The sequence below is a fragment of the Apodemus sylvaticus genome, chromosome 7, assembly GCF_947179515.1.
Source record: "Apodemus sylvaticus chromosome 7, mApoSyl1.1, whole genome shotgun sequence".
In the NCBI taxonomy this organism is placed as follows: Eukaryota; Metazoa; Chordata; class Mammalia; order Rodentia; family Muridae; genus Apodemus; species Apodemus sylvaticus.
In genome coordinates this window covers 65,625,538-65,641,557 of record NC_067478.1, presented here as the reverse complement: position 1 = coordinate 65,641,557, position 16,020 = coordinate 65,625,538, and the positions used below count along the sequence as shown (strand labels likewise).

Below are 16,020 nucleotides of genomic sequence, written 5' to 3'. Positions count from 1 at the left end.
CCCAAACCACTTCCAGGTAAAATCTTGTTTGAATGCTTAAGTTTTAAGTTGCAATCAGATTCTTATATATTTTTAATTTGTCAATGATATATGATCATCTTCACTAAGTCTCTAATATCATTTCCCTTTTCCGACATTATATTTTCCCCCCTTTCTACCATGATTTTCCCTTTTTGTTGAGATACTTATGCTTTTTTCAGAGTTAATTTATATTGTTAATATCCAGCCATAGAATCTATGTTTATGTACTCATTTTTAATTGTAATTTAGCCTAGCTCTAGGAAAATAGGAGTGATGCCACGGGTTTGGAATTCCCATTAGCTAAACATAAATACATACATACATATATAATTATATGTAGCATTGAGTTCAATATATATATATTATCTTCCTTCTGGGGGGAGTAGTGATTCATCTTAAAAAACCACACACCCTAAAAACACAAAGGTTTTGCCAGCATTTTATTTTAAAGAATCAAAAATAAATACTCCATACACACACACACAGGGGAACAAATTCATTGACATTTGTGTTTTCCAATGCACACTTTTCAATACATGGCACCTTCATCTTCTTTATTTAGAAAATAGATTGTTATTGGTCCGTAACTGGTATGAACAGTCTCTGTGACTCTGGCAAATAACCAGGAGCCAAGTCCATATAATAAAGTTGGAATACCTAGAAAACAAATGAATATGTTACTCAAGAAGATCAGTACTTATAATCATGTACTAACATATGTCATGATATCAATCATGTAACAGTCTTCAGCAATGTTAACATAACACTTTAGAAACAGAAATACATGACTGACACTCGCTATGATTACCAAAAAGCTGGACTTTATCTCTGTGAAATGTAGTGGCAATTACATGACCCTACATTTTAAAACCATTAGATAAGACTGATAGAAATTTTAATGCAAAGCATTTGCTTAATTCATTATCTTCAATTAATTATAAGGTAATTTTATATTCTTCTCACAAATAAGCAAATAGAGAAGAATATCCATTAATTTGCCTGTAAATGTCCCTGATTATTGGCCTTAAGCTAAAAACTAGGTCCACCAGTAATTACTAGGTTATTCTTTAAGTTATATAGGAACACTGATGGCTAAAGAAATACTTCTATGACTTAGAAACTGGGTCAAACAACTGTCTTCAAAATCTAAGGCACAATCCAACTTTTATTAAGATTTTAGCGTTATCAGCATGACAAATAACACTTTCACTAGCCAATTTGCAATTGATTTGAAGACAATCTCGTTTTTATCTTATCTGCCTGGACTCAAATAGATCTCTGTTTCTCTCCTTTTCTGAGCATTGCCACTAACAAGGTTTCCATTTTATTTTAGATTAGCTGCTGCTTGTTATATATCAAACTAAACACCTACTATCCATAAATAGGGATTCAGATGTATATGACAGCATGTTGGATGCAAAACAGACTTCCATAATTCTTATCTTTTAAGGTACTTGTTTGAAATCAATGCCTATTAACATATTAAAAACCACATATATGTCTGTGTGTATACAAAACCACAGGCACACAGATCAAAAGCAAATACTGTAAGCCCTATACAAGTATTAATTTTATTACTTCCATGTGGGAAATGGGCAGAAGGAGACAACTCATTTGGAAAATCTTTCTTTCTAGTTAATAGAGAAACCAACACACACTCAAGATGGATCATACTGCTAATTTTTTCTTCTTTTCCTGCAGGAATATCTTCACTGTGTTATGTTCCCTTTGAGTATGTGTGTTGGACTACTCTGGGATGCCAGAGATAACAGGAGTGGTATCACCAGCTGGCAATAAGATGGTGGGAGAGGGAGCCTGATGCCTCCCATTCAGGCATTTTTCTACCTTTAGGAACATCACAAGTTTCAATTTGGGATTTATTACCACAGAATCCCCTAGAATTCCTATGGAATTTTCTACAGTATACTGCGATCTGTGCCCTCGTTATGTCCCCAAAGAATCGCAAATGTCTCAAGGGACTGTCATAAAAATAAATCCTCAAAAAGTATAATAATATAGCTATTTGCAAATCATTCATCCAAAAAGAGAAAAACCCAAGTGGTATGTGGTGAGAAGGCAGAAGGTGACAAGGTAGGCCTAAGTAAGAGAGGAGTGTGAGGTACAGGCTCAAATAAGAAATAAAATCCACAATGACACTACCACTCCAAAATCTGAAAATCAATGGAGATGAGGAATTTAAAAAGGCTCTCGAAGCAGTTATTAGTTTTCTGTCCACATCGAGAGTAAGATAAACATATTATGCCTTTTAAACTAACTCTAAAGGTTGAATTTAAGGAATGGTAGTGACCCCGAGAATTATATTTTATGGTATTTATCACGGCTTTCGGTTAAATACTCTTTTAAAGTATATACTTTTAAAAACAAATCATACAAATAAATCCCCCAATTAAAATTAAAAAGCTGATTAATGATTATTGGTTTAGTAACAGGAGTCATTATCAGTCTTGCATATTGATAAAGGAGACAGAATTCTGTATCATGAATGAGGTTTTTAGGTTTTTTTCACCCCAGAATGAAGAGAATAGTGCACAATGAGGAAGATCTGGTACCTCTGTGTTTCACAGATTAAAAAATTTTAGTCAATATGTTTCAAAATCAAAATCTTTAAGATCCCATGAAATAATAAAATTCAGATTACTGGAGATAGAGAACATGGAGATGAACTTGAGAACAACGGTTCTTTGCATAATCATTCATTTTAAGTTAACTGAACAGTAGGTAAACTACTGTAGAATTAAGTACTTAAAACAATCGAACTTTATAGTAAGGCTTTGATGACCCATTCATCCCAGTGGTAAGTTGCTTTCCTTAATCTTAATCTATTTCCCAGCAGGACACTCAGACTGTAAAGCATCAGTAAAATGTCAGCTCCACTGAAGGGAACAGGGAGGAGAAAGGGGACAAATGAGTCAACAGAAATCCTCAGTATTCACAAGATGGAAAATTAATTATTCTGATTCCTCAGAAGGGAGGACAAGGAATAAAATCCTTTGTATTCTTATTCCCAACTAGGGCCTTCATCCAGACGGGCAAAGTGTACAACTGCAAACTAGGATTCTGTTACTTAATTCATATTTCCCTTAGTTAAGACAAAAAATAAAAACCAAAATTACTAAATTGGTAAAAAAGTCCGGAAAAGGATTTCAGAGTAAGCCAATTTGTGTTACAGCATGCAGGAACACTTTGTTTGCTGCACTTATAGAAAGCCCACACACTATTAAATCACTATTTTACATTAAAAAAACAAAAAAAGAACCAACAACAAAAAAACCCTACATCTGTTGTTTTTTGAAAAGGTCTTACTTTTCTATGTAGGAAGTGGGAAGATTTTTTTCCTTCTTTTGATGTCTTAATGACCTACAGCTAAAAGATAAGCCCTTAATCATGACAGGTATCTTTAAGGAAATGATCATTTTAAACTGTGACATTTTATACAATGGATTCAGCCTATGTAGTTTAACCATGGCTTGACCTACTAGCTATTGGTTTATTATTAATTTTATTTTTTTTTACAGTCTAGTCGTTGCTCTCCTCCTGGTCCACCCTCCCACAGTTCCTCATCCCATTCCTCCTCCTGGCCTACTAGTTTTCCTAACCTATATTTCAATATTTGAAAAATAATGATTCCTGCCAATTGTGAAAATAATAAGCTCATTTTCACAAGTCTAATTTGTTAGCATTTTGGCTTTTCCCATAATTTCATACTAACATCAGGATTAGTTGACATACTCTGTATATAGTCCATCAAACAAGTTATGAGACACATTGGTGTATAATCTCTTTCCTGGATTTTCCAGTGGGACAATGGCTCAAAAATCCCATAAGTGCTATATGAGTTATTATAAGCAGAAATGCCCATGCTTTATTAAATTTAATGAACTATCTAATTATATGTAATACTAGTACGGCTGCACAGAGTTTAGTTTTAATTTTGGTTAGAAAACTATTTGGTTTACATTGGTTAGGCTACCTTGTGCAGAGTCTGAGAAACAGACATCTAAGTTAATTTTTTTAGCAGTCGGAAACATCTTGAGGACTTAAATTTTTCCCTAATCTATAAAATGCTGTCACATCTAGAATCCATGATTTTGACCCTTCTGCCATTAAACCTACTGAATATAAGCATCTAGCGGGAGGACTGTCAGAATTAGATTATCTTCAGGAATATAGATACTAAAGAGACAGCATCTTTTAAGTCTAGCACCTGAGAAAATATGTCTGGAGAGAACCTACTGCTTTTAGCAAAACACAGTTGCTGAGGTTTCACATAAAGACAAAGAAACTTTAAAAGTCCGTCCAGTTTTTGTCCTCCAAAGTCTCCTGGTGAAGAGCGCGGGAAGGACTCCTGCTAAGCAACTTCAGAGCCACTGTCCCGACTCGCTCGCTCGCTGCTCGCTGCCCGAGGCGGGGTTCTCCGGGGTGGACAGTGGCAGGGCACGACCTCAGGGGCGCTGCAGGCAGCCCGCTGGGGAAGCGAAGGGCCGGCCTCGGGCCGAGCGGCGTGCTTGGGGGCCAGCGGCCGCCCGGGGACGGAGGAGTGCCCGGGTCAGGCGAGGGCGCCGCCACTCACCCAGGTTGATGACCTTGAGCGCGGTGAAGAAGCGGTTCTGCGGGTCCAGGTCCTGCCAGGGCGCCTTGGAGCAGTGGTACTTGATGAAGGGGAAGCAGCCAGTGCGCAGGACGTGGTAGTTGGCGCCCGGCACCGGCCAATTGAAGTGCGACAGGCCGAACTGGTCGTTGTGGACCGCACTGTAGGGCACGCAGAAGGAAGTCCAGTGCGGCAGGCGCCGCTGCAGCAGGTGCCGCGTCAGCACCTCCGAGGCGCGGGGCTTCGGGCGGGAGGCGGCGCCCGAGGCCCAGGGCCGGCATAGCAGCAGCCGCAGCGTAGCCTCGTGGGCCCACCGCAGGGCCTCCATGGCCAGGGCACGCCGGGGAGCCAGCCCCGGGTCCCTGGGGCCGCGCCTCTGGGGGCGGGGTCAGACGGGTGTGCGCATGCGCGCTCCCCTCACCACCCTGGGCCAGGGCGGGGAACACCCAGCCGGCGGCGGGCGGCGAGAGGCCGGCGAGAGGCGGGCGGGCGGCTGGCAGACAGCGGGCGGGTGAGAGGGCCTGGAGGTGCAGCGCGTGCGCACAGCCGTGGCATCGGGTGGACGGGAGGGCGGAGCGACTACGCAAATCAGGAAAATTGTCACCTCTGGCCCCTGGTAACCTCTGAGCCGGCAGAGAATGTTAAAACAATCCTCCCCAGCGACGAACCCCGTTTGGCTGTCAGGCGCTGGGCTCCGGGAAAATCCTCAGGGATGCTGAGGAGCTAGAGATGTGCTCCGGAAAGTGAGCTGACACCAAAGCCTGGCCTGACCTCAGACTGCACTTTTGTGCTGATGTCCTCACAGTAGCGTTCACTGTCCAGACTGAGTCCAACAAAGTGCAAGATAAAAAGGGTCCCCAAGCCAGATGTGGCGCTTGTCTGTAGTCACAGCACTGAAGAGGCTGAGGTGTGAGGATGGGGAGTTGGAGGCCAGCCTGGGCTATATAGAAGAGCACCTGTCTCAACCGCCTCCCTGGCCCCGACCCCCAAAAAACCTGAGAAGAAAAGTAGGACTATGTTTTCTCATAGTGCCCTAAAGCTCAGAGAAACATCCCTCCTGAGAACACAGTAAATACGAGGACCTTTTCATGCACACCAGAAGAGGGAATCAGATCTCATTACGGATGGTTGTAAGTCATCATATAGGTGCTGGGAATTGAACTCAGGACCTCTGGAAGGGCAGCCAGTGCTCTTAACCACTGAGCCATCTCTCCTGCAACATTTTTGTTTTTATAGTCACCAGTTTTGAGTCATGCAAATAGTTTGAAATTTAAAAGATTCCCTATTAGATAACGATTTCAAAAGAAAAATTAGGTGGAGTCCTGATATCTTTGCTATACAGAATACCTAGGATGATTATGGAAGGGAGGCAGGGGTTTGCTGCAGAACTACTATTTTCAAAGTAAAGTTTTAAAAGTAATGGAGTCCTTTTCCAGACAAAATCTGTTACAGAATTCTAACATATAAAGAAAATTATAAACACAATGTGTTTATTTCTAAACATTTATAAATTATTCTAATAGTAGTTTCATAGGTAAAGTGGCACCATAACAGAATCACAGCTAGTTTGTTGCCTTGGTTTTGTTGTTTGTGAGTAGGGAGGGAACACTGGACGTCCAGCACTGGTTTGTTGTTGTTTTGTGTGGGAAAGCAGTAACAATTGCACCTGTCATTTCCCTGAATCCTAGGCTTTGGCTGTATATTATTCATAAAAATCCTGATCCTTCCAGAGAAACTAACTTTTTAAAATAAAAGTAAATTTTCAGTGATTTACCTTAAAAGTGAGCACATGCTTCTGTTATATATATTTTTTAATAGCAGCAGGAGATTAATTATGAGAACTACACTAAATTAACATAACATCAAATTAGTAAGTGGTCAGTTTGCATTATGTTAACTGTGAGCATTATAGACTTTGATGCTATAAAAATTAATTTAAAAATGAAATTGAATTAAACATGTACGAGACTCTGGGATACAGTGTAACTGAGAATCTCTGGGTTCTGTAGCATATGAGATTAGAAAAAAACTGCTGATGTACATAACCAGGTGTTACATGACTTCCCTATTTTTTCTCATCTTGAAGGCTTTGGAAAGGGCTACTGAACAGAATGACTAATGTAGGACATTGCTGAGTTGAATTAACCTCATCACAGGTATGGATTTCTTCTAACACAGGGCTGTTTGACTCTCCCTCTCTTTTCTAATGTAAGAAGTTCTTCCAATGGAAATGACAGATGGTGGGCCATTCTTCCTTTTAGAACAGACCAGAAGAAATATGTCAACAAACATCATGTTCGTTCACAAATATGCCAAAATTTGGGAGTCTTGTAGCCATGCAAATAGTTTGTCGGATATTTGTAGCTAGAATACTCTCCTAAAAATCATTAAGGAAAAGGTAATCCAAAAGAAAGAGAAAGAAATGGACATATCAGAAGTGAAGATATCCCGGTATGCAATAAATGTGTAAAAGGTGCATAATTTCAACCATCATTTGAGAAGTAGAAAATAAAGTCACAGTGCAGTACAGTACATCACATACCCTTAGAAATTAGAAAAGACAGAAAATTCTAAGAGTTTATGAGGATATGGAGCTAGTTTTTTCCAAAGTGGAGCAATTGAAATTCTTCATTTTTAAGACTTATTTCTTTATATTTTTGATGTCTGTGTATTTTGACCGCCTGTATGTCTATGCACCATGAACATGTCTTGTGCTGGTAGAAGCCAGAAGAGGGCATCAGGTCAGTTGGAAGTGGAATTACTGCTCTTTGGGAATTACTGTGTTGGGAACTGAACTCTGATCCTCTGAAAGAGCAGCCAGTGTTTTTAACTCTAAGCCATCTCTCCAGCCCTTAATTGGAATTCTTATTACACTGTTGGCAATCACTCTGGCAAGGTTCTGTTCTCCACCCTGCCATGTGTGTGTGTGTGTGTGTGTGTGTGTGTGTGTGTGCATGCATGTGAGTGGGTATGTGAGTGTATATGTGTGCATGTGTGTGTCTGTGTGTATGACAGTCTTGTTACAGTTCTCAGGCTGACTTTGAACTTGGTGTGCTCTCACCTCAGCCTCACATACATGGCTTTAACAGATATAGGTGACTATATATCTTATGACTTGTCTTACCATACTTGTACTACTACTAGGTCTGTAGCTATATTGTTTTATCTGAACTACTATAACAAAGTATCATTCAGTGGCTAGTTTTAAACAATAGAAATTTATTTCTAATAGGGGACATACAAGGTATTGGCTCCTCTGAGGGTTTTCTTTCTGGCTTACAGATGACCTTATCCCAGTATCCTCATATGGACTACTTTTTACAATTCCTGTCAGATTTTTCGCTCCATTTTGGTGATTTCTAACCTATAGTACCTCTTCTCAGGCCCTGTTTCCAAATGTAGTTTTCAACATATGAGCTTGGGTGTATGAGGAGGGAAACACATACAGTCTGTCACAATAATCTAACATAAATTGTTCATGTATATTCTCTAAAAACACATGTACTAGAATATTCATAGCATATTACTCATATTAGTGATATTTGATCTGTGAATTACACATATTAATTATATGTCCATGTTTTTATGTTATTTTTTTTGTTTGGGGCATATTCACACTTCATGCATCCTAAGCAACTGTTCTACTATTAAGCTACATCCCCAATCATTATTGTTAGTGTTTATCAGGTCTAAAAAAATGTTTAGACCTAATCTTCGTGTGTATTCACATTATTTATTTTCATGTTGTTTTGGATCTTTTTGGTTTGCTTTTCTGTTTGTGCTTTGAGACAAAGTATCAGTGTATCACCCAGGTTAACCTCAGACTTCAGAGCTGAAGCAGCCCTGCCACCTCAGCCTTTCAAGCGGCGGGAGTTGTAGGTGTGCAGCACTACATCCAGCTCTCATGTTCTTACAACCTTACAGAGAGATCCTGATTTACCTGTGTAAAGCAGCCCCCCTTTACCTGAACTTAGTTGTCCATGGCCAACAAGATGAAAGAGTGGTATAAGCTATTTAGAGAAAGCAAAATGACATGTATATAGCTTATTAAAGTCTATTATTAGAATTATTATATTTATTTTAATAAATTATTTATAAATCAATATTTTTTATATATATGTATAGAAAAAAGTAAGACATATAGGGTTCAGTATATCTGAGGTTTCAGATATTTTCTGTTATCATGGGAAGTATCTCTATAGATAAGTAAACAACACTGTATTGTAATAATGTGATTTAACACAGAGCAAGATTAGGATGTAGATTTTAAGATTTGTTTATTATTTTATATAAGCACACTGTAGCTGTTTTTTCAGACATATCAGAAGAGGGCATCTGATCTCATTACAGGTGTTTGTGAGCCACCGTGTGGTTGCTGGGATTTGAACTCAGGACCTTCAGAAGAGCAGTTGGTGCTCTTAACCACTGAGCCAACTCTCCAGCTCAGGATGTAGATTTTAATTCATTTGTATTCCCAGAGGAACAATGAAGCAAATCATGCTTCATGTGTATATCAACATATTAGTGAAAAATAGACAACTTGCAATTATGAGATTAAGATGTTTATATTTAAGAATTCATTTAAAATTTCCAGTTTGGAGTTTAATGACTTTTGGTTCAAGGAAGGAGTATGGAAATGATTTTGTTCAATTCTTATTTTAGCACAGTTAGAATGTAATCATAGGTATCCAAAGTAGTTTCAGACCCAGGCTTCCTGGACACCCATCTCTGCTAAGTGGCTCAATGCCCTCTAAGCCAAGCTCAGCACTAACAACAGTGGACTTAGGTACCTTAGGCAAACACTGCTTACCCCATCCTCTACTCTTATGTCATCTTGTCAAGGACAATATAGGTGGGACTTATACAAGGTTATCTTCATGGAAAAAGTTGCTTAAAAGGGAAGAGAATGCTGTATGCTATCTAGATCTCTGTGTTCTGAAGGCTCCAAGGAATTGGGTGGCTGCTAGGACTGCTGCTGTAGAGTTACACTAAGAATTATTCCAGAAAAGTAAGACACTGTTTCATCTGAAAATGCCAGTGGAATTTTACTTCAAAAACCTTTATGACAAATCATAAGTCAGTGAGTACTCTGCTGTATTTCCATTATAAGTGATTTGGGGCCCCTTTAAATAAAGAGCTCCCTTAGGGCAGTATTTGTTTATACTCTTGTTGTCTCCCTTTCCTGTGATATAAACCTTCCAGTCTGAAGATATATGTGTGATTTCTAAAACCTTGTAATCACAGTCCCTAGGAAAGCACTTGGCATATTATAGACACTATTCTTGTATACATGGAGATGGATAAAAGTGAATATAATTAGTATATTGAAGGGATGCTGGAGAAAGGAATGCATACTCTATAGGTTTTAATCTAATCTTAAAATGTTAATTTGGGCTGTTGAAGAAATTAAACTACAAAATAGGTACAAAATGTATCCAAGATCATCTATCAAAATCAAGTATAAAAACCCTGGCCTCTGGCTTTTCATTAAAGTGGTTCTACTCCCATTGCTTGATGTAGGTGTTGGTGTTCTGAAATATAGTGGCAAGATATGTTTATAGCTTTGTAAACCAGATAGCCATCTATGTTGATAGATAATGGAGTCCATCATATTGGCATGTTCCCAGGATTGCAAGTCTTCATTCTATATAGTCAGTTTCAGCCTCTGAAAAGATGACTAAATGAAGCCGATTCACATTATGTATGGATCATAGTTACAGCCCTAGCTTTTACAAGGAACCTTACTTTTATTAACAGAAATATTTGTGAAAAGTCTATAACATTTTTGTAACATGAGTCATTTTGAGATAAAATCTGAAGATGTTTTGACTTCATTGCTGATCTTCAACTGACAGTGGCTTTTAACCCGTTAGTTCTGTCTGTGCTCCCTCCCCAGAATCACTGTCAAGTGGTTAATGATCTATAAACAAATACAGCCCTAAGGGAGCTCTCCATTTAAAGGGGCTCTGAATCATTTTATAATGGAAATACAGCAGAGTACTCACTGACTTGTGATTTGTCAGTAAAGGTTTTTCAAGTAAAATTCCACTGGCATTTTCAGATGAAACAGTGTAGTTAGGGTTTACTTCTGTGAACAGACACTATGACCAAGGCAACTCTTATAAGGACATTTAGTTGGAGTCTTCCCACAGTGTCTGAGGTTCAGTCTATTCTTATCATGGTGGGGAGCATGACAGCATCTAGGCAGACATGGTGCTGGAGGAGCTGAAAGTTCTCCATCTTGTTCTGAAGGTAAACAGATGACTGGCAAAGCCCACCCACACAGTGACACACTTCCTCCAACAAGGCCACATCTCTTAACAGTGCTATTCCCCCGGCCAAGCACATTCAGACCCCCTCAGACAGGATTTTTAATTCTATCTCATCAAACTAAGTTTTCTCCATGTTTCCCCTTTGGAGAAAAACTTTCAAAAAATTGATATGCATTTATGGTTTTTATTATATGAAATATCATTTTACATGTATGTCCATCTTTTAGTTTCTTAAGCTAGCAGTGTCCACAGAGGGTACTAATATCAATGCCATAATATCCGCCAATTGATGAGCATTTATTATGCCTTGATTGGTTTGTATCTATTTCTCATCTTAACAGTACTCCTCAGCAATGTCTCAATTTCTTATTGCCAAGATGGAGAAACATTTCAGGGATTAGGAGGGTAATGTCAACTGTCGTCACAGAGCAACCTGGTATGAGGGCTGAAACTTGAGCCTCAATAGGCAGGACTATAATAAATTCAGGATTTGTCCATAGTTTGTCCATAATATCAGTCAGCTAAGGCTAGATTCAGATATAAATGTAGCTAACACAATCTAACACCTCTGAAATGATGCATACTAAGGATACAGGAAATACATTCTAGACTCAAAATGTGGCCCATTTAGTCTAGAAAGTTGTCTGGCTCAAAGAAAATTTGGGATAAAGGGGTATATCATCATTCTGAAACCAAAAGGTTGATTTTTTTCAGAATTAAATTAACTGCAAAATTTGCTACGAACCAATTGCTCATATGACTTTTGAAAAGTACGTTTTAAAATCTTTAAAGTGAGCATCATGAGTTAAGGAGTTTGACACCATGAACTAGGATCACCAGTCAAGGCCACTGCAAGTCCTAAGTATGACTTTAATTTTGAGATACCCGAGCTTCTACTGGTTTTTTTTGTTGTTGTTGTTTGTTTGTTTTTTATTTTCATGGAGAGAGCATCTGGTCATAGTTTAGATGTGTGTGAGTGCTATGCTGCTGTGGACAGCGTGCACGTTAGTCCGAGCTAGGATCTCAGTGAACCACAGCTCGTGGCTCGGCTCCTCTCTTAGTCCTTATTGTGTTTCTAATAAAGCAAGATGTTAAAGCTAACTGCATGCTCTATTAATTATATGAAGGTGAACTTGAGTCATCTTTGTTACTGAAGATGATTAATAATTACTAGTTCTGCACATGTTTCTAGTGCATTTCAGTAAATAAACAGGGTACATTATTGGGTAGTAATTGATTAATTAGCACATTCATCCTACACAGCTCAGTGGTCCAAGGATGCTGAGTTTGAGATATTGTTCATAGTTATTACAGGAAACAAATCTGTTCTATTTTTCAGTTTATTCTTCTGCACACTATGTTTTGTTCTAAATCGAATGCTTAATGGTTCAAAACCTTATAGGTTTATTCAGATAAATCAACTCATGAAAAATTGCAAGTCATAACCTCAGAATCTTGTTTTTGTGTGAACTAGGGTGAAAACTTTGACAAGGCTAATTTTAACATTTAATCTCACTGGTAAACTGGATCAAATACTGTAAATATAGGGCACTCCCCCAGCATGCAGGAAGTGCTCCTTGAGCACCTGTGCACAGCAGGGCACTGGGATCTCATTTGCTTCCCAACCACATCAAATAAGCTGAGGATTGCAAGTGTCATCAAGTTAGTGCTATGCAGAACCAGGCACATATACTATGGAATCTTCAGAAAGTGTAGCTTTGGATATCAGTTGCCATTTAGGAATTTTTTCTTCTAATTTACTGAGCCAGCATGTAGTTGAGAGAACTCTGGACAGGAACTCAAGATTCTCATGTTTCTAGCTCTATATTACTATTTTTTCTCTCTGATCTGTGGTTGGACCTAGGACTTCATACTTATTAGTCAAGGACTCTACCACTGACGTTTAACCCTAGCCATACAGGCTTTCTTAAGGAAGTGATGAGCCCATCACTTCCCCTGTTTAAGAATGAAACATTCATCCATAAAATGAACATATAGCAAAAGGCCTTAAGATACAAACAGGCCTAGCCTTGTGTCTAGATGCCATAATTCTAGTTTTCCTCTTTTAGGCAAATATGTAAACTCTTTAAATTTGTGGTTTCTTTCCTTGAGTTTATTGTAATACTCAAATAAAATGTGAAAATACCTTTAAGCCATATAAATACCAGGGATTTCTCATATCATTTATTACCTTTTTAGCTAGTTAACATTTACATGATGCATTAAATGCCCATGCACTGGCTTTTAACAGCAGGCACTTAAAAACACCCTTTATGCTGTTACTGGAACATTTTTTTTTGGATAAGAATTTCTGATATGACATCATAATTAAATTTTTAAAATATGATGTGTCTGTATATGTGTACACACATATGAGGCCAGGTCCCTGAGGAAGCAGAAGACTTTGTATCCCCTGAAGCTATAGTTAGAGGCCATTGTAGGATACCTAGTGTGGGTGCTGGAAGTGGAACTCAGGCCCTCTGTAAGAGTACACATCTTAACCTCTGAGTTATCTTTTTAGCTCTGACTTCAAAAATTATTCCAAAAGGAATAGTCCAAAAAATAGTATGGAAACGAAAAGTCCAAAAAATAGTATGTCTATTAAAACATTTTATACATGAAGATAAAATTATGTAGAAATTCAACACATTGATAAAAGTAAAATTGTGATATATATTAATTGAATAACCTACTATTGATAAGTAATGTTCTAGAAGATATGTATATATAGACATATATAGTGACATATAGACATATATATATAAGCTTGAAGATATGTATATATGAACATTGTATATATACAGTGATGTATATATATATAAAGATATATATGTATAAAGTGATATATATAAAGTGATATATATATAAAGATATATATATGTATATATATAATGATATGTATATATATATCTTCAAGCTTACAATTAGGTGAGACAGACAATAAAAACAAAGTCTATTTTGTAATATATAACATGACATATGATTATCAGGTAACCTATAGAAAAATAAAGCATGGTAAAGAAACAGTGATATTGCTACTACATTAGGGAGGTGGTCACGTGAGGTCTACTCAGTCCTGTCTTGAGATATGAATGCTGCAAGGGAGTGACTGGCTACCAAGGAGAATGTCAGTCAGTAGATTGCAATGCAGAGGTCCTAGGCCTTGGGAGTGGATACAGTCTAGAATTTTGACAGTAGTTATAACTGTGAATAATTGTTGGTATTTAAATTTTTTCTTTGTGATTTTCTTTTTAATTTTTTTATTTTTGAAGAAGCATGTGATACTCCATGCTTTTCTTTTTCTTTTAAAATAATATACACAGGCTTTTATAATTATAAAGATTTTAAAACTCTGTGAAGTAATCTTATGAAAAGTGTTCCTAAGTATGTTTAAAAGCTGATAGTATCTCTGTTTTTGTTTTTCTGGTTTTAAAGCCAAGAATCTCTGAATTGATCATGAGACATTTACAAAGGGAGATTTTTGCCTTGGCAGAGAAGTTCAAAAAGTGGTGGTACATGTCTTTAATCCCAGCACTCCAGAGGCAGAGGCAAATATATCTCTGTAGGTTCAAAGCCAGCCTGATCTGCAAAGCAAGTTCCAGGCCAGTCGGGGCTACATAGAGAGAAACTATCTCAAAAAACAAAAAGTATTTTAGGCATAATTTGTGTCCTGATGATCACTGTTCTCCTCATAGATCGACAGAGAGCTGTCTTCTGCCTAGCTCCTTTCTCAGGGACATGTTAGAAGATGGGAGCAGAGGTGACAGCCAGAACTAGCTTATCACCAAGATTACACATCTTGTGGTTAAAGTCATCAGGGACTAATTCATCTACATAGCAATGCAGAATCTTATCAAATACATCATCTCTTTTTAAAAACAGTTACACGACGAAGAAAAGATCAGAGTTAACATTTCAGCTCTTCATTCTGTTCCTAAAGATCAGATATAAAAGCACAATATGCTCTGATTTGTACAGGGACAAAAGTTCCCGGGGAATTATTTTTATTCTAATTTGTAGTCCATCTGACTAAACCAAGGTATTTTTGTAAAGTGTACATTTATGTCAGTTTAGGCAAAAATACTTTAAAAATAAAATGTTTCCATTACTTTAGTTGACTAACAATAACTAAAAGTTCAGTTTGCAAACTGAATCACACCTAAATAAAGATATTATCCAACTATCATATTTACCTTCTTGTTGAAAGATGTATTTGCTTCAGTATAAAGAATACCTTCTATGGCTGGGGAGATAGCCCCGTGGATAAAAGGCTTTTCTTGCTAACGTGAAGACCTGAATTTGGCTCCCAGAACCCACGTTTAAAAAACTATAAAGGGGTGGTGGTGGTGCTGCTGCACATTTGACCCAGTACTGGAGGGGCAGAGACAGGAGAGTTCCTAGGCTGCTCACTGACTAACCAGTGATGAGTGCCAAGCCACTGAAAGACCTTGACTCAAGAAAAAAAATGGGAAGTGCACCTAAGGAATAGTACCCAATATTATCCTTTGGCTTACACACACACACACACACACACACACACACACACACACACACACACACGGGGGGGGGGGGGGTGGATGAGGGGAAGGAGGAGGAGAAGAAGAAGAAGAGGAGGAGGAGAATGACTTTCAAACTTCCATCAGAAAAATGTGCACTATAATGAGGTATTTCAAAACTAATACAAATTTAACTATTTGATAATCACAGCCTGTTGGGTAATAGATGAAAAAAATTAAGAAGCTATACAATTACAAAAATAATCTCAAAATTTGTTTATCTGTTGTTTCTAATAAATGAAAGAACAATGCTAGAAGGAAAAAACACCTTTTTCTGTGGCATGTAAAATTTTGTCCTTCTGATACTTTGATGATGGAAGCATAGAATCATCAAATTCTGGAGATGGAAGGGAACAAACACCATCTGCTCCGGCTACTTTATGCACTAGGAAACTCAAGGCTAGAAAGGAGAAGTTACTGTTCATTAAGAAATGGATGGAACCCAAAACACACTAAGACATAGTGAATCTAAAGGAGGTGCCATATGGATTCCATTCTACTTACAGTTTGTGAACACCAAATCAACAGTATTGTGTCCTTCAAAAAACTTGGGGGGTGAGTG

At 38.0% G+C, this 16,020-nt stretch overlaps 1 protein-coding gene across 1 annotated transcript; it reads right to left on the bottom strand.

Moving 5' to 3' along the window:
- Window positions 1–444: 444 nt before the first annotated feature.
- C7H15orf61 (chromosome 7 C15orf61 homolog) lies at window positions 445–5,041 on the bottom strand. Its single transcript, XM_052188075.1, has 2 exons — window positions 4,613–5,041; window positions 445–678 (listed from the first exon to the last, which is right to left on the bottom strand). The coding sequence occupies exons 1-2, from the start codon at window positions 4,956–4,958 to the stop codon at window positions 551–553; spliced, it is 474 nt and encodes a 157-aa protein (XP_052044035.1). The 5' UTR covers window positions 4,959–5,041; the 3' UTR covers window positions 445–550.
- Window positions 5,042–16,020: the final 10,979 nt, after the last annotated feature.

What these genes read in the sequence shown, in the direction of transcription:
- C7H15orf61 (XM_052188075.1), bottom strand. Translation starts at nt 4,958, where the DNA reads ATGGAGGCCCTGCGGTGGGCCCACGAGGCTACGCTGCGGCTGCTGCTA. An exon ending in GCTCAAGGTCATCAACCTGG is followed by an intron (nt 679 to 4,612) that starts GTGAGTGGCGGC and finishes TTTGTTTTCTAG; the next exon opens with GTATTCCAACTTTATTATAT.